Source organism: Chiloscyllium plagiosum, unplaced genomic scaffold (assembly GCF_037043375.1).
Source record: "Chiloscyllium plagiosum isolate Xiang-an unplaced genomic scaffold, Cpla_swu_hap1 HiC_scaffold_16, whole genome shotgun sequence".
NCBI lineage: Eukaryota > Metazoa > Chordata > Chondrichthyes > Orectolobiformes > Hemiscylliidae > Chiloscyllium > Chiloscyllium plagiosum.
The window spans coordinates 66,257,766-66,277,252 of record NW_028270154.1 but is presented as its reverse complement, the minus strand read 5'-3'; the positions used below and the strand labels follow the sequence as shown (position 1 = coordinate 66,277,252).

Here is a 19,487-nt window from a genome sequence, read left to right as displayed (position 1 = left end):
CCCAAGAACCAATCAAATGTGTTCCAAGTTCCTTTGGTAGGAGCCCAAACCTTGCTCTAAACAATCAACAACATTCAGTTGATGCATAATGTGGTCTGGACCAGTTACCTTATTTGTTTTGTTATGCCTCATTGGGATAGCATGCTGGAAATCAAACCCCGCTATTCACAAAATCATCACCGATAAAAAAAAATTAAGAACATGCAGATTTCCCTAATACAGTCAACATTCAGATTTAGGTTGACACAAAGCACTAAGTTTCCGTAATACAAGCGTTACTCAGAGTCAAAGAGATGAACAGCAGGGAAACAGAACCTTTGGACAAACTTGTCAATGCCGACTGGATAGCCTAAATTACTCTAGTCTGATTTGCCTACATTTGGGCTAGATCCCTCTGGACCTTTCCTATTCATATAGTTATCCAGGTGCCTTTTAAGTGTTGTAATTGTACAAGTCTCCACCACTTCCTTGACAGCTGACTTCAAATGCACGCACCACCCTCTGTGTGAAGTAGTTACCCCTTAGGTCCCTTTTAGATCCTTCTCTCACCTTAAACCTATGCCCTTTAGTTTTGGACTCCCCTACCCTGGGGAAAAGACCTTGGCAATTTATGGTATCTTTGCCCCTCGTGATTTTATAAACCTCTAATGTCACCCCTCAGCCTCCGATGCTCCAAGGAAAACAGCCCCAGTCTATTCAGCCTCCTCTTACAGATCAAATCCTCCAACCTTAGCAACTTCATTGTAAATCTTTTCTGAATCCTTTCATGTTTCATGACATCCGTCCTATAGCAGAGACCAGAATTAAATGCAGTATTCCAATAGTGGCCTAACCAATGTCCTGTACAGTTGCAACATGACTTCCCAACTCCTGTATTCAATGCACTGCCCAATAAAGGCAAACATATCAACAGCCTTCTCCTACCCTACCTATCTTGGAAATTCCAATTTCAAGGAACGACGAACCTGCATTCCAAGGTCTCTGTTCAGCAACACTCCCCAGGGCCTTGTGTATATGTCCTGCCCTAATTTCACCTTTCCAAAATGCAGCACCTCACATTTATCTAAAATGAACTCCATTTGCCACTCCACAGCCCACTGGGCCATTTGATTAAGGTCCTATTCTACTGAGGTAACCTTCTTCACTGTCCACTACACCTCCAATTTTGGCGTTATTTGCAAACTTACTAACCATACCTCCTATATTCACATCCAAATCATTTTATACAAATGACAAAAAGCAGTGGATCCAGGAACAATCCTTGTGGCACACTGCTGGCCACAGTCTTCCAGTCTGAAAAGCAACCCACCATCACCCTCTGCCTTCTACCTTCAAGTCGGCTCTGTAACCGAATTGCTCTGATCTAACCTTGCTAACCTGTATACAGGAGGAAACTAGTTGAAATGCCTTACTGAAGTCCATATAGATTATGTCCACTCCTCTACCTTCATTGATGGACACCTCAGTCGCCTGCCCTGTCTTATTTCCCAAGAGTAGGTCAGGTTTTGCACTGTCAGTCTATCCACATACTGAATCAGAAAATTTTCTTGCACACACACAATTCCTCTTCATCTAAACTCTTAACACTGCTATGTTTGGAAAGTTAAAATCCCTTACCATAACCACCCTACTACTCTTACAGATAAATCTTCTTACAAATTTGTTTCTCAAAATTTCCCACTGACTATTAGGGGTTTCTATAATATAAACGCAATAAGGTGTTCATCACTTCATTTCTCCGGTCCATCCAGATAACTTCCCTGGATGTATTCCCAGGAATATCCTCAGTACAGCCATAACACTATCCCTTGTCAAAAACCCCACTCCCCTCCTCTCTTGTCCCCCCCTTTCGATGAGGAGCATTTTGGAAGACACATTCTATGTGAACTTTGAGAGACTAAGTTTTAATTTATTGTTCTTATTACCTGGATTTATAGAAGTGGAACTTGTGATATTGAAACAGCATACCAACAGAATCTTATTTTATTCAGGAATAGGTAGTTAGAGAGGAATTGTTCAGTTTGTTAGTGTTCTGTGTTAATCACTGTTGGAGTGACATAAATAAATGGTTACTTGTGAATTAAAATGTAGGTGAAAGAATTCAATTTCAAAGGCCTTAACACTATGGCAATCCCAGTCGATGTTTGGAAAGGTAAAATCTGCTGGCAGTACCACCCTATTATTCTTACAGATAATGGAGATCTCCCTACAAATTTGTATCTCAACTTCCCACTGACGAATGGGGTAGTGGTGGTGTCTCTACAGGATAACCCCAACAAGGTGTTCATCCCTTTTTTTTTAAAAAACTTCAATTCCACCTAAATAACCTCCCTGGACATACATTTCTCCTAGAATTCAAGGAAATCAGATCTGACAGTGAAAATACTTCAAAAAATGAACTCTTACAGCCGCATTTTTTCCCATCCTCCATCTGGGATTATTCAGTGGACAACATTACTAATTAAAACTAACTCCCTGATAAGTGCCTCCTTGGACACATACATACTGACACAAACAAACTAGAAAAAGAAACATGGGTGCAGTGGGCAGAGGGAAAGACTGGGAATGTAGTTCAGTGGTTGCTTTTCACAAGGTTTGTTGAGATGATTCTTATGCCAACAGAATGCTGCTTCTCTACTTTTCTTCTCTGGGTGTTTACATCTGTTTGCAGGACTTATTGGGTTACTAGTTCACATACATGAAGGCCTCTGAATTACTAAAAGTCACAGCTTACAGCCTTTAAGTAAAAAATAAACTAGTTTACTTCAGGCTTAAGATGGTTTCAACAGCAGAGAACAGCGACGGTTTCTAAGTTTGCATAGATTTGATGGATTCTCTCCATCTTCTTCACAGCCCCAAGCTGTTCAGCTACCAGGGAACCAATAACATGCTGGCAAGCAGAATGCCTTTGTCATAGATAATTGGTCACTAGTCCACAGAACAATCTACTGCTGACTAAATCTCCATTTGTACAGAGCCTTGGGCTCCAGCTCATCTGCAAGACACGTCCTTTTGTTTGAACGAGCAGCCGCGTAAACAGTATCATGTTACTTGCTTTCAAAACTGCAATAATGTTTCGGCAATCCTTAGTTTTTAAAACAGTTTTTCTTACCTCATTTTAGAATACAATAAAAATACAGAATGTACAAGATTGTCCTTACAACTCGAGTTCTGAAAGGTACTTAAAATCCAAATTTGATCCTCTCATACTTTTTAAGATTGGAAAGACATAATTTGGTGGCAAGTTATTAAACTTGTCCCCTTTTTGCCCTCCTGATTTCCCTCTTAAATATACTCCTATTTCCTTTATACTCTAAGGATTCGCTCGATCTATCCTGTCTATACCTTACATATGCTTCCTTCTTTTTCTTAACCAAACCCTCAATTTCTTCAGTTAAAAATTACACAACACCAGGTTATAGTCCAAAAGGTTTAATTGTGTTGCGTGATTTTTAACTTTGCACACCCCAGTCCAACACTGGCATCTCGAAATCAATTTCTTTAGTCATCTAGCATTCCCTATACCTACCAGTCTTTCCTTTCACCCTAACAGGAATATACTTTCTCTGGATTCTTGTTACCTCATTTCTGAAGGCTTCAGATTTTCCAGCCGCTCTTTTACCTGCCCCAGTCAGTTTTCGAAAGTTCTTGCCTAATACTGTCAAAATTGGCCTTTCTCCAATTTAGAACTGGTCTATCCTTTTCCATAATTATTTTAAATCTAATAGAATTATGGTCGCTGGCCCTAAAGTGCTCCCCCACTGACACCTCAGTCACCTGCCCTGCCTTATTTCCCACATAAAAGTGGATAAATCGCCAGGGCCTGATCAGGTGTACCCTAGAACTCTGTGGGAAGCTAGAGGAGTGATTGCTGGGCCTCTTGCTGAGATATTTGTATCATCGATAGTCACAAGTGAGGTGCTGGAAGACTGGAGGATGGCTAACTTGATGCCACTGTTTAAGGAGGGTAGTAAGGACAAGCCAGGGAACTATAGATCAGTGAGCTTGACGTCGGTAGTGGGCAAGTTGCTGGAGGGAATTCTGAGGGATGGGATGCACATGTATTTGGAAAGGCAAGGACTGATTCGGGATAGTCAACATAGTTTTGTGTGTGGGAAATCATGCCTCACAAATTTAATTGAGTTTTTTGAGGAAGTAACAAAGAGGATTGATGAGAGTGGTAAATGTGGTCTATATGGACTTCAGTAAGGCATTCGACAAGGTTCCCCATGGGAGACTAGTTAGCAAGGTTAGATCACCCGGAATACAGGGAGAACTAGCCATTTGGATACAGAACTGGTTCAAAAGGTAGAAGACAGAGGGTGGTGGTGGAGGGTTGTTTTTCAGACTGGAGGACTGTGACCGGTGGACTGCCACAAGAATCGGTGCTGGGTCCTCTACTTTTTGTCATTGACATAAATGATTTGGATGCGAGCATAAGAGGTACAATTAGTAAGTTTGCAGATGACACCAAAATTGGAGGTGTAGTAGACAGCGAAGAGGGTTAGCTCAGATTACAAAAGGATCTGGACCAGATGGGCCAATGGCTGAAAAGTGAGTTTAATTCAGATAAATGTGAGGTGCTGCATTTTGGGAAAGCAAATCTTAGCAGGACTTATACACTTTATGGTAAGGTCCTCAGGAGTGTTGCTGAACAAAGAGACCTTGGAGTGCACTTTCATAGCTCCTTGAAAGTGGAGTCGCAGGTAGATAGGTTAGTGAAGGCGGCGTTTGGTATGCTTTCCTTTATTGATCAGAGTATTGAGTTCAGGAGTTGGGAGGTCATGTTGCGGCTGTACAGGACATTGGTTAGGCCACTGTTGGAATAGTGTGTGCAATTCTGGTCTCCTTCCTATCGGAAAGATGTTGTGAAACTTGAAAGGGTTCAGAAAAGATTTGCAAGGATGTTGCCAGGGTTGGAGAATTTGAGCTATAGAGAGAGGTTGAACAGTCTGGGGCTGTTTTGCCTGGAGCGTTGGAGTGACTGCCTGCGTGGAGTTTGCACATTCTCCCAGTGGTCTGCGTGGGTTTCCTGCCACAACCCAAAGATGTGCAGGTTTGGCAAATTGGGCATGCTAAATTGCCCATAGTGTTCAGGGATGTGTAGGTTAGGTGTATCAGTCAGGGGTAAATGTAGAGTAACAGGGTAGGGGAATGAGTCTGGTAGGGTTACTCTTTGGAAGGTCGGTGGGACTTGCTAGGCCAAATGGCCCATTTCCGCACTGTAGGGATTCTATGAAAACACCTGGATGTCACCTGGACAGGCTTTATCAACAGCAGACAAAAAGTGAAAACCATTTGAATCTTATCTACAAACACAGGGAAACATCATGAACAGCCTGAACATGCTGTACCACAACTGCCGTCCTAGTCAATTCTAAGTGTATACTGCTGCACGTTGTCTGCAGAACCAAGGTGCAACTGTCGCAGACATGAGCTAAATGTCATGTGGACAGCTAAACTGTCAGGCATAGGGTTTAGATCAGAGTGGTGCTGGAAAAGCACAGCAGGTCAGGTAGCATCCGAGGAGCAGGAAAATCGATGTTTTGGGCAAAAGCCCTTCATCAGGAATAGGGGCATGAAGCCTCCAGAGTGGACCTGGGGGCAGTAGAGCAAGAGCGAGAGACTCACAGATTCTTGTGGAGAGAGGAGGACAACTTCAAGGTAGGCATCCTTGCAAGAGGATTCGCAGTAAGGTTAAAACGAACTCGGCAAAAGTGAGGACTGCAGATGCTGGAAACCACAGTTTAGATCAGAGTGGTGCTGGCAGGCAGTCCACTCAAACAAACTGTCACGTACTGTCCCACATTCAGGCGGTCACAACAGTTTTTTGAGAGATGGAATTTCAAGGGCCACAAATGATGTTTCCTTTCATAAAAGGGTCACAAAGCTAAAATATTTTTTTTAAAAAATACATTTTCGGTATAAGCTAAAATTAATACAGCTAGTTAGGAACCCACATTCCCTAGACATATGAACTAACAGGATGCCTCCAACATAAAGAACCACATCTTATCACTGACCCAAGCAGAGACTTCTTGACTGTGGACAGGAGAATCAATAAAATTCAAGATAAATTTTAAACGATGAAAGGTGATGAGGACACCTACTGTACAACAGACGGTGGCAAACGTAACCCCATTGTTTAAAAAGGGAGGAAAAGAAGAGAAAGAGCCGCAGTCCAACATTGCGTCTGAAATGCATAATGTATAAAGGACATAAGTAGGGTAGACAGTAAACACGTTTACCCTTGATGGAGGGATCAATAACCATGGCGCACAGGTTTAGGGAAGTGTCAGGTGGTTTAGATGGAATATAAAGAATATGTTTTTCACCCAGAGGATGGTAGGAATCTGGAACTCACTGTCTGTAAGGGTAGTAGAGGCAGAAACGTTCATAACATTTAAGTATTTAGATGTACTCTTGCAATGCTGAGATATATAAGGCAATGGGCTAAGTGCTCGAAATAGATTAGAATAGGTAGTTGTTATTAACTGGCACAGACAGGATGGGCCATAGGGCCTTGTTCTGTAGATCTGTTTCGCAGAGTGAAAATGTTCACTCTTAAATCTCAAAGCCTCCTACAATTCACCTTAAAATTATGCCCCCTTTATTGTTGACACTTTAACATTCATCATTCATCGTGTCCATGGATTTAATGCACTTCAAAAATGGATTCCCCCTCCCAGTCAGCCTTCTCTGTTTTAAAGAAAGCAACCTGAACCTACCCCAATTCATTGGAGTTTACAAAAATGGGATGGTGGTGGTGGGGTCCAATTGTAACATATAACATTCTACCTGAGCTGGTCAGACTTGGTCCAGAGAGAATGCTATTCCTGATTGGAGAGCCCTAGAACCAGTGGACAATTTCAGGTAACATGGTCCATTTTGGTCCATATGAGGAAAACTTTCTTTACTCTACAGAGTTTATGGGCGGCACGGTGGCACAGTGGTTAGCACTGCTGCCTCGCAGCGCCAGAGACCCGGGTTCATTTCCCGCCTCAGGCGACTGACTCTGTGGAGTTTGCACGTTCTCCCCGTGTCTGCGTGGGTTTCCTCCGGGTGCTCCGGTTTCCTCCCACAATCCAAAGATGTGCAGGTCAGGTGAATTGGCCATGCAAAATTGCCCGTAGTGTTAGGTAAGGGGCAAATGTAGGGGAATGGGTGGGTTGCGCTTCGGCGGGTCGGTGTGGACTTGTTGGGCCGAAGGGCCTGTTTCCACACTGTAATGTAATCTAATCTAATCTAATCTAATCAGTAGTGAACCTGCGGGATGTCCTACTACAGAAGTCTGTGGAGGCCAAGTCACTGAATATATTCAAGAAAGATATGGATACATTCTTAGATGCTGCCACTGCTTCTTATTCTAAATACCTCAAATCCATGTCCTTTGGTTCTCAATACTTCCACCAATATGAACAGTTTCTCTATCAACACTGTCCAGACCCAAAATCTTGAAGACTTCTTCAATCTCTCTTAACATTCTCCTCTCAAAATAGAAAACTCTGACCTTCTCTAATCCTTTAAAGTAACTGAAGTTCATTGTTTCTGGCATTATTCTCCAATGAAAAGGAGCTTCTTATTAGCAGCAAGACAAATAAGACATTGAAACTTTAAAAAAAAACTAAGTCCAAGATACCAAAGCAGACTTCGTCAAATCAAGAAGCATTTTCATAAACAGTGGCAGAGTTTGTGTGAACCAGATTAGAAAACCACAAGGTTTTGGTTAGTATTGCTTTATCAGTGTACTACACATCTAACAAGGTAAGATGCAATGCTACATTTGGTTCCTTTAACTGAAGAAATAAGGAACGTGATGCCACGACAACATTTGGGAAATAGTGACCATTAAATTCGATTCACAAAGGTGTGCAATTATGTCATGTTCAAAGTATTTTACAGCAATGAAGTATTTTAAAATGTAGTCACTGCTGTGATGTAGAAAATTCAATAGGCAATTTGTGCACACAAACATTCATGACTGGCAAATGTGATAACTAAATAACTAAACTTTTTTACTTGCTGGTTGAGGAATAAATATCAGCCAGGGTAGTGGGACTAACGCCCTTGTTAATGGTAATAGAATAGGTGCAGCACAGTCAGACTTGAGCTCCACCAAATTTATTCAGCTTTTTCATGGAATCTTTTAAAAGAGATAGTGGGATTGCAAGAGTGTCCAAATAAGAGGAGGGAGCGGCAGCAGAAGGGACAGATGTTCAAGTGGATAATAAAAGTTGACAGAGCATGAGGTAGGAGAGTTACAAGTCCAAGTGGAACACCCTCACAAGCAATCTTAGGAGATTAGTCATTATAGCAACAAGTAGCCTTATGTCACCATTTTACACTAGGTTACAAATTTACTGCTAAATTAAAGGCAATTTTGCACTAATAACTCATACCCATTAAAGAGTCAATTGAGACTTTGCAAATTAATTTCTCATAGAACCTTTATAATAAGCAGAGGACATTCATCTCCTCAGTCTGGACCACACCTTATTTTGAACATTTTCTTTCCAATCATAATAATTATTAATTTTATTTCTAGAATAAAACCACTCTCGTTTGAAACAGGTGATTTTGCAAGTAATTAATCATTAATTCATTACCATTTATGGAACAGTTGAATTGGGTTCTCAATTCAATATTTTAATTATTTGGATTATACTTTAATCAATTTAAGTATATTATTCTATAATTTAACAACCTTTTGGTACTGAACAACAAGCTGGAAAGACAGACAAGACTTGAATAAATATAACAGCTTTCATGGCCTCAGGATATCCCAATGTGCTTTATAGGCAATGAGGTTTCTGTTTGAACTAAAGTCACTGCTGTAATGTGGAACATGCTGCATTCAATTTCCACACATTAAACTCTCACACATCAGCATAATAACCAGATAGGTTTTTCTGTGACATTGATTGAGGTATAAATTTTAGCCAGTGAGCCTAAAAATCCTTTGTACTTCTTTGAATCATGCAGGAGGACCTTTAATTTCCACCTTAGTAAGTGGAACACTCCTTGGTTTAATACCTTATCAGATAAATAGCATCTTTGCCAGTGTGGCACATTTCAGTACTGTACTGGAATATCAGCTAAGTTTCTATGTTCAAGTCTTGGGTATGGGCTTTAAATGCAACTCCTCATGCAGAGGTGGAAGTCATTCTAATGAGCCAATAACAAATTCCAGTTGTAGTCAAATGTATCTCAAACAAAAACTGTGCAAGCATCTGAACTTACAGTCAGATGTACAGCACAGAAACAGACCCTTCAGTCCAACTCGTCCATACCGACCAGATATCCCAACTTAATCTCGTTCCATTTGCCAGCATGTGGCCCATATCCTTTAAACCCTTCCTATTCATATACCTATCCAGATGCCTTTTAAATGTACTAGCCTCCACCACTTCCTCTGGCAGCTCATTCCATACACATACCATCCTCTGCGTGAAAATGTTGCCCCTTAGGTCCCTTTTATATCTTTCCCCTCTCATCCTATACCTATGTCTTCTAGTTCTGGACTCCATTCTGAAAAACAACCCTCCACCACCACCATCCTGTCTTTTACCTTCGAGCTAGTTCTGTATCCAAATGGCTAGTTCGCCCTGTATTCCACGAGATCTAACCTTGCTTACCAGTTTCCCATGAGGAACCTTGTAGAACGCCTTACTGAAGTCCGCCTAGATCGTGTCCACCGCTCTGCCCTCAGTCCTTTTTGTTACTTCTTCAAAAAACTCAATCAAGTTCGAGAGACATGATTTCCCACGCACAAAGCCATGTTGACTATCTCTAATCAGTCCTTGCCTTTCCAAATACAGGGAATCGTGAGGGACAGGATTTACACAACAACAATTTGCCCACCACTGACGTCAGGCTCACTGGTCTATAATTCCCTGGCTTGTCCTTACCACCTTTCTTAAATCATATTATCACGTTAACCAACCTCCAGTCTTCTGGCACCTCACCTGTGACTATTGATGAAACAAATATCTCAGCAAGGCACCCAGCAATCACTTTCCTAGCTTCCCAAAGAGTTCTGATCAGGTCTTGGGGATTTTTCCCACCTTTATGCGTTTCAACACATCCAGCACTTCCTCCTCTGTAATATGGATTAACTGCTATTACTTTAAAATTTTTAAAAACATATTTTAGCTTTAGATAAACTTGGCTTCTAATCAATTCTCTATATTAAAAGATCATACAGAATGAAAAATTCATAATGATCAGTCTGACCTATGCATGGAATTACATATTTTCTTAAAGACTGTCCAAATTAGAATTGCTCCAACTCCAGATTATGTCATGTTAAGTATGAATTTAAATAGCTGACCATTTTCTAGACACAATCTACTTTCTGAATGCATATTTGAGTGGTACTCTTGCCACACTATATAAGATGGAGGGTTTCATTTTTAGCAGACAGCAAACATAGTGATTGCCACATTGACTTGTTTTAGTTTTTAGCACAAGCAGCGATTTTAGAAGACAAGTCAACAGGTGTGACATCTTTGCTGCACAGACCATTTTCAACCCTGGACATCCTATATTACAGGTTAAAAATACAATATACAGTATAAATCCAAAAATCAAGGTAGTCTTAAATAACTATTAGTTTAAAAGTAGGTTAAGTACTGTCCTTTCAACTATGGTTACTTTTGATACAGTCACCAAGATAGAAGCCTTCATAGTTTTATAGCCCATCTATGCAAAGACAAACTTCAATTTTGTTTAGTCTATTTTAATCTGTTTCTATTCTAAGCATTAACACAAAGTGCACCAGGACCCACTGTGCATCTTGGAACTTCCGATTTTCATGGGCTGATGCAGGATGTGGTTTCAGAAGGTGTGTGGAATGCTTTTGTTAGTCAGAGGATCAAGATTGGCCCCATGGAAGTTTAAGTTCCTGTCAATATATTTCCAAATTCCACACAAGGTTTAAATTGCTGAATACCTAAGTATTTGGTTAACACTGTCCTTAAAATGGTTTTGTGTACAATTATAAACTCATCACTTCCATGACGGTTTTAAATTCAAAATTATCTAAAAAGTAACAGTTAAAAAGAAATGTTTCTTTATACCTGTTCTTTCAATAATTTAGCATACCTGTCTGCGCAAGTCCCTTGTCTTTTTAGTCATTTTGTCAATCGCAGCATTGAGTGCATCGCCCCTTTCTTTTCGACCAGCCTGGGAGAAAAAAAAGATTTAATATTATACATATTGCGACACTACACTGAAACAGAGGATGCATGTGAATGAGGGTAGATATGTGCACACAATCAGGAAATTAAACTAAGTAGTTAACTGGAACAGTTCAGTACTTCTTAATTTAAAATGCAAGTATTTATTTCAGATCACAAACTATAATTGGTTCCACATACATGTTCTATTGTTAGCATTGGGCATATATTCAAGATAACATTGTTCTGAAGTTACACTTTAACAGCCTTTAAAATCATAAATGACCAATTAAAATCAAAAGCATTGCACAGCAAATTCAGTCTTTTCCCAGCGACAAATTTCAATAAAACACAATCAAATTCAACCCCAATTCTAATCCTTTGTTATTTCAGATTTCAATAACTGAAAAAAAGTCTGAAAGTAGTTTCAGTATCCCCTTTCTAAAGCAGTCTCTCAAGCATTGATTTCCTCTTGCCCACTTTTCGTTTCTACCTTATGTTTAATTTAAAAACCTTTGTAGGTGCTAGTTAACAGTAATTTATCGAGAAAGCAAATTTTCTTGAATTAAACTTATTGTACACACAACTACCCCCACCCTTTGACTGAATACTTTGTGGACAATATTCATTATTACCACTATATATGATCAGTAAAGTTATCGGTCTGTCACAGAACCTGTTCCATTCATGACTTTGCAGGGAAAAATAACTCTGCAATGTATTTAAAAAGGTAACTAACTCATTAAGAGTGTAAACATATTATTCATTTTGTATTGCATGGTTTACCCAAACATGAAACGATCAACTTCACAACTTTAAAAGTAAACACAAAATGTAGTTTTTAAATTTGTTTGTTCTGAATGTGATCACATATCAGCCATGGGAACTATAAACCAGGTAATTATAAAGTCCTTTAAAAAATGCTGTCGTGCATAAATAGCTCTGCCAGCAGTTATCTACAAGCGTCATTCAAGCAGTTAAAAACATGAGAAAAAGATCTTCCAGCATAAGGCAGTCTAAATCGAAGCATCACTTAAGAAAATAATAACAGTCTTAAAGGGTAATATTTATGCCATGGATTGGCTTAGCTTGAACAGCTGGTTTGTAATGCAGAGTTATGCCAATAGCTGAGTTCAATTCTCACATCAACTGAGGTTACCAAGAGAAATTCTCCTTCTCAACCTCCCTCCTTGCTGGATGTGTAATGATCACCATGAGCTGTCTCTCTCTAAAGAGAGCAGCCCTATAGTCTGGTAAGACTATGACTATTTGCATCAGTATAATATTTGTCTTTAAGACTTTTGAAATATCTAAAAGCACTAAACACTAAAAGCAGAAACTGGAATATCCAAGACAGATAGAGGATTTGGGGGAATGTCAACAAAAACAAAAATCAAATGAAGTGGCACTCTGCTATTCCAAACACCACTACAACTCCATGCACTAATGCTGCCTCTACTGGTATTCAATCCTTTAAGAAAGAGTGTTGCATGGTTGGAAATTTAATTTTTATACCTTAATTTACATTCTTAATCTTGGGTATTTTATTTATTCACCAGCAGATCAAAATAGCTACCAAAGAATGAGGCAAAAATATTATAAAGCATGTGGATTTGGAACACGTTTGATTAAAATCAGAGTCAAAATCATTAATGGTTTATAGCATCAGTTGTTTCAGATTCAAATGTGTCAAAAGTTGCAGTGCGCTCAACAAAATGAAATGGAACATATGAAATTGTATATGGCTCTCTCATATGTATATTTAAAATAATTTTATCATGTTTTATTCAATGCAAACGTAGTACTGCACACAGTTTTACCAGAGGAAAATGAACATTTCATTTAAGTCACAAACTTAACAAGTTAGACGATGTTATGAGCAAGCATTTTATTTGTGACATGTAAAAGTGAACTGCAATTTTACCAACAATTTCCAAATTATACAAATATGCCTTTAATAAATTGTTTCTGCCCTGAAGCAGGAAGTAAAAAGTCTTGTGCAAAGTTTTCTGGGCCATTCTTGTGCTCCTCCTAGTGGCAGTAGTATCAAAACATATCAGCTTTTACATCATTAACAGCGAAAAACACTAAAAAAAAAGGGAGGAGCAAGCAGGAATACAGCCCTGACCAAAGAATAATTGTATGTCTAATTTCTCAACAAGGACATCCTGTTCTCTTTTGCAAATAATGTGCATTTGTTTTCCTTGAAAATTTCCTTAAGGAATATTAATGACTGTTAGTCTAACTAACTGGTGACTTTGCAATTGCACAGAATGAGATGCTGAACAATGTAATATAGTCAACATGGTAGACAAAAGAACAATTTGGCTGTCAAAATATCTGACTTATGATAGTTTTTCAATTGAGAGTTTGCATCCACAGGGTAATCTCTGAATAATACTTATATTCAAAGTAGGAATTTAAGGGTTAGGTGTCTCTCATGATATACATTAGCAGATTCTGAAAACCTGTCAGTTCCAGATATAAAATTCAATACATCCGTAGTCTGAAATCAGAGGTGAAGTTACAATATTGATAATTGATAAGATGCCACCTCAAGTGCATGGCTTGCAAAACACCAAAATATAACTAATTGTCATGATGCCATCATTTTAAGTTTAAAAGCAGAGATCGGATATTTTTAATATTTGGAGCGTCAACAAGACAGATGACTTTTAACCAAGAAAAACAACAGTCTGGCATTTGTGACAAGTAAAGCTGATAAAATAGCCTGGGGGAGACCAAATCACACCAACTGAAACAGCAAACCAATATTTTGCATACAAGGATGCGCTTACACCTGTTATGGCTATATTAATGAAAAATCTAGATTCATAAATTTAAGTCAGAGTGAACTGCTCAAATAAATGAGAATTAGAAGAGACATTTTACAAATCTTTGAAATCAACTGTTCAGCAGCCAAATTATTGCCAAATTTTAAATCACATGCAAAAGAACAAACAACAGATGGGAAATAAACATCTGATGAACCTCAAACTGAAACAAAACCAAACTTTCTGAGTAGGGTAGCACACTGAAAATCCACCTGAGATTGTCACAAAAGTTAAAGATTTTGCAGTAGTATACAAAATTCCCCAATTTACCTGCCTTTTTAGGCCCAGGTTGAAAAACGTTTCTATACTCCAGAATGACTAATTGTAACAAATAAAAATAGAATTTAGCTGCACATAAATAATTATGAACCACTGACCTATAAATCTATTGGTTAAAACTCTAATCCCTTAGAAACACACACTTCAAAACAAATACAAATAGACACAGACACAAGTAAAATTGGTGTTATGGGTGGAGGGAAATGCTGGAAAAATAATTCAATGATTCCCTGTCCAAAGAGTCCCCTTTTGATTCTATCGGACTTACTATTTGTTGATCCTTCTTTACTCCAGGAATTTTTGGCTTCCTTAAAAGGAAGAGTACAGCAACTGATAAAACGACATTGCTTCGAGCAGAAAGAAAATAAAGTGGCTTCAGGCATTAGTTTTTTTTTAAAAAAAGCAAAAGGACAACACTCCCCCATCCGGAAGTCTGGCTTCTGGCTGTACAATTCACACCCAGCCACTTGGAAAGCAATCACGTACGTCCTGAAAAAATCTTTCTAGCTGACATTGACAACTGATCACCACTCTAACAGACCAAATCAACTACCTGCTGCTGGCTAGATCTCAATTCGTATACACCGCTTGCTACCAGTTTACATGCAATTAAACTTTCCCTACTAGCTGGATAAACAATAGCGTAAACAGTATTTAGAATAATCACTGTACTTTTTAAAACCGAACTACCAAACATTCCTTACATGATTCTTGTATTTTTCTTTAATGCCCATTTACAATTTCAGTCTAGAGTCAAGAACACAAAAAAGTGAAGAGATATGGTCTTTACATAAGTGAAGGTACAACATAAATGAGACCATTCCTATCACTTGGCCCACGAAGAACAGCAGGTCCAAGGGTCAATATCTCAGCTTCTTTTTCATAGGTCACCCCTAGTTTCCTCAGCCAGTCCAGAGGGAATTAAGACAGCACAGATCAAGAAAAACTGTTTTAACAGGTGGAAGTGTGCAGAATCTTGAGACACAGATTTACAGTGATTGGTTAAAGTAGTAATGTGACAATGGAAAAAACTTTTTCATGCAAGATGTGGTTAGGATCCAGAATGCACTGAGGGGGTGGCAGAGGCAGATTCATTCATAGCTTTCAGAAAGGAATCAAGTAACATCTGAAGATAAAAACTTCAGAGCTATCAAGAATGGTCCGCACTTCCTGGTCTTGTCAAGCTGCTTTTGTAAAAAGTTGACATGGATACCAAAAATCTGACCTAACTGTTGCATAGCCTTAAGCCTACTTTAAGCTCCCACTTGTCCACCTGTATCTCTGACCCACCTATCACTGTATCCCTTTATATACCTTATACACTTAGCTTTGCTCAGATACTGAAGTGGTTTTGAGGAATTTGGACCATAGACTACAACAGCTACTAATCTAAGTAGAGGGTAATAGTGGGGATTATTGGTAGTTGGAGCCAAACTAATCCACTGGTGACTGCACGGACTGCTTAACTGGATAGCTTTGATTGCAAAAGCTGCTGTCTCAGACGTTTAGCCAGAAAACTGTAAACGTGAGTGGGCAATGTTTTGACTGATCTGGGTTAGAGATAAAGAATCCAGATGAAAAGATTTGGTGGGCTGGAGTCAAATGACTTCAGGCCTGATATAAACAAGAAAACTCCCACTATGACCTCCCACTTTCCCACATCAGCAGCTCCATGTTGAGCTCAATTTGGAAGACGAACTGAGGATAGCGAGAGCACAGTACATAGTCCAGTCAGGGGCCTTAAATGTCCTATTAGCAGGCGTGATTCAATAATACCAAAGATCATGATGACTGAGGGAAAAGAAAGAGGGAAAAACCTACTCAGCTTTTTCTTCCAAACTACCGGTCTTAGATGAATCTGGTAGAAGTAACAATACAAAGAACACAACAGCACAGGAACAGGCCCTAGTCTGAGAATCTTTTCCAATAATTTCCCTATCACTGATGTGAGACTCTCAGGCCTATCATTTCTGGGATTGTCCCTGCTACTCCTCTTACACAGTGGGACAACATTGGCTATGCTCCAGGCCTCTGGGACCTCACCTTTGGTCATCGAGGATGCAAAGGTATATCTTACCACTTTTTAACACGTACAACATCTTTCTTTTTAATACAATTTGGCTCAGAAACATGACAATCCCTTCCCTCATATCATCCTCCACCAATCACTTCTCTTTGGTGAATACTGACAAAGTATTCATTTAGGACTTCACTTACTTTTTCTGGTTCCACACAAATTCCCTCCTTTATCCTCAAGTGGGCCAACCCTTTGTGGACCAACCCTTTCCCTGCCTACCCTCTTGCTTTTTATATAAGTATAAAACACCTTGGCATTCTCCTTAATCCTCTTTGGTAATGACTTTTCATGATCCCTTTACCCCTTCTGATTCCTTGTTTAAGTTCTTTCCTACTTTCCTTATATATTTCAAGAGCTTCATCAGTTCCACCATCTATACCTTACGTATGATTCCTCATTCTGATTAAATTCGTAACATCGAAGGTTCATGAAATTTGCCATACCTATCCTACATTCTCATAGGAATGTGCCACTCCTGAACTCTTATCAATTGCAGTTTGAAATACTCCCACATATCCAATCTAGATTTACCCTCAAACAGCTGCCTCCAATAAACATTCTCCAGTTCCTGCCTAATATTGTTGTAGTTTGCCTTACCTCCACTTGACACCTTCATCCAAGGACTGCCATTATCCTTATCCACGAGTATCTTAAAACCCATGGTACTATGGTCACTACTCCTGAAATGGTCCTCCACTGAAACTTCATTTACCTAGATGAGTTCATTTCCCAAAACAATGTCAAGTATAATTCCTCCCCCGGTTAGACTGCTTACATACGGTCTTAAAAAATTCTGCCCCATAGCAATAAGTGAATCCCAGTCATAGAGATGTACAGCATGGAAACAGACCCTTCGGTAAGCCCATCCATGCTGACCAGATATCCCAACCCAATCTAGTCCCACCTGCCAGCACCCGACTTTGCCTACTTATTCTATCCATGCCTCTCATAATTTTGTAAACCTCAATAAGGTCACCCCTCAGCCTCCAACGCTCCAGGGAAAACAGCCCCAGCCTGTTCAGCCTCTCCCTATAGCTCAAACTTCCAACCCTGGCAACATCCTTGTAATTCTTTTCTGAACCCTTTCAAGTTTCACAATATCTTTCCAATAGGAAGGAGACCAGAATTGCATGCAATATTCCAACAGTGGCCTAAACAATGTCCTGTACAGCCGCAACATGACCTCCCAACTCCTGTACTCAATATTCTGACCAATAAAAGAAAGCATACTAAAAGCCTTCTTCATTATCCTATCTCCCTGCGACTCCACTTTCAAGGAGCTATGAACCTGCACTCCAAGGTCTCTTTGATCAGCAACACTTCCTAGGACCTTACCATTAAGTGTATAAGTTCTGCTAAGATTTGCTTTCCCAAAATGCAGCACCTCGCATTTATCTGAATTAACCTCCATCTGCCACTTCTCAGCCCATTGGCCCAATTGGTCAAGATCCTGTTGTAAACTGAGGTAACCCTCTTCGCTGTCCACTACACCTCCAATTTTGGTGTCATCTACTTCCTAACTGTACTGCTTATGCTCGCATCCAAATTACAAAAAAGTAGAGGACCCAGCACCGATCCTTGTGGCACTCCACTCCAGCAGTCAATATAGGGGAAGCTAAAATCACATACCACAATAATCCTGCTGTTTTGACTTAATTCAAAAGTTTATCTACATGTTCTGTCCTCTAACTCCCACTGGTTGTTGGAGGCCTGTGGTATACTCCCAGCATTGTGATTTTACTTTTTCTATTCTCGAGTTCTGCCCATATTGCCTTGTTGCAAGAGTCTTCTGAAGTATCCTCCCTCACTAGGGCTACGAGATACTCTGACCAGTAATGCAACTCCCCCTTTTTAGTCCCCTTCTATCACACCCGAAACATCAAATCCTTGCACTTCAGCTGCCAGTCCTATTCCTCTTTCAGCCAAGTCTCTAATCACAATAATGTCATAGTTCCAAGCACTAACCAAAAGTTCATCTACCTCGGTTCAGATCACCTTCGCTGCTCTTTTCAACAGCGGTTCCCTTACTGTTCTTGTTTGCCTTGGTTTCTACCTCTCCCTCAATTTCTGTATTACTGCCCTACCCCTCTGCCACACAAATACTCTATAGCATCCCCAGACACCATTCCAACTCCAAAACTTGGGCTTTCAGGAGCTGCAGCTAGAGACACGTCTTGCACACACATTGCAGGTCCTGGGCACTGGAAATGTGCCCGGCTTCCCACATCAAGCAAGAGGAGCAGATTACGATTTGGAGCTATCCAGCTATTTCTTAACCTTTCCAGTTAATTAATCCTGACAATGTTAAATAACTTTAATACTAAATTGAAGCTTCCTACTCTGATAAATTCTCAAAACTTACCCGATACTCATCAGCAAGATTACAGAAACAGTTTAGGCTCGCACTCCCTTTACCCACTGGAATACTCTTTGTGCGAGGAAGGTTGGCAATGTTGTCTCCTCTCTTTTTCATTTTCGTCAAAGGAGAGAAGAGGGATGGAAACACTACGGTAATGCAATGTTTGGAGTTAACCATTCTTTAATGGCAGATTCGTCGACAATACCCTTCATGCCCAAGCTGACTGCAAAGTCCACTCCTAGAATGTAAATGAGCAATGACAGTACCTTCTGGTTGGAACTTTGAAGCTGGTCGAGACAAAAATTACAAGGTAATCACATTTTCAAACTGAAGATGTCATCCATTGTGTTGTGGTGCATCATCACCAAGCTGAGTTAGATAGATTCAGAACTGATGTAACACCTCTGCTGTGAGCCATCTGCAGCATAATTGTATCCCACGGCGATCTTTAACCTTGGCGAAGAATACTTCCCATTTTACCAGTACTACTAAGAGAATCAACCCCAGCTCAGCAGCATACAAGAGAGGAACAGCACCAGCTGTACCTAAAGATGAGGCACTGACCTGGTGAAACTACAACACAGGACTACATGCAGCCTGAAAATCAGAAGCTGTGCGCTACAGATACAGGTTATGTCAATGCTGTTTAATATAGATTAATACAATGCAGTTCCACCACATCCAGGAGGCTGCAGCTCAACAAGCAGCCTTTTTTTTAAAATAATAATCAGAAAGTTAATATGATATCCCAGATAAATAAG

The 19,487-nt window shown here is 39.8% G+C and overlaps 1 protein-coding gene across 1 annotated transcript in view; it reads right to left on the bottom strand.

Moving 5' to 3' along the window:
• Positions 1-19,487, bottom strand: part of ctnna1 (catenin (cadherin-associated protein), alpha 1) — a 160,540-nt gene that overhangs the window by 39,507 nt on the left and 101,546 nt on the right. The window contains exon 8 of the mRNA XM_043703889.2: positions 11,104-11,184. Within this exon, the coding sequence (XP_043559824.1) occupies positions 11,104-11,184 (81 nt within the window). The remainder of the gene's footprint in view (positions 1-11,103; positions 11,185-19,487) is intronic.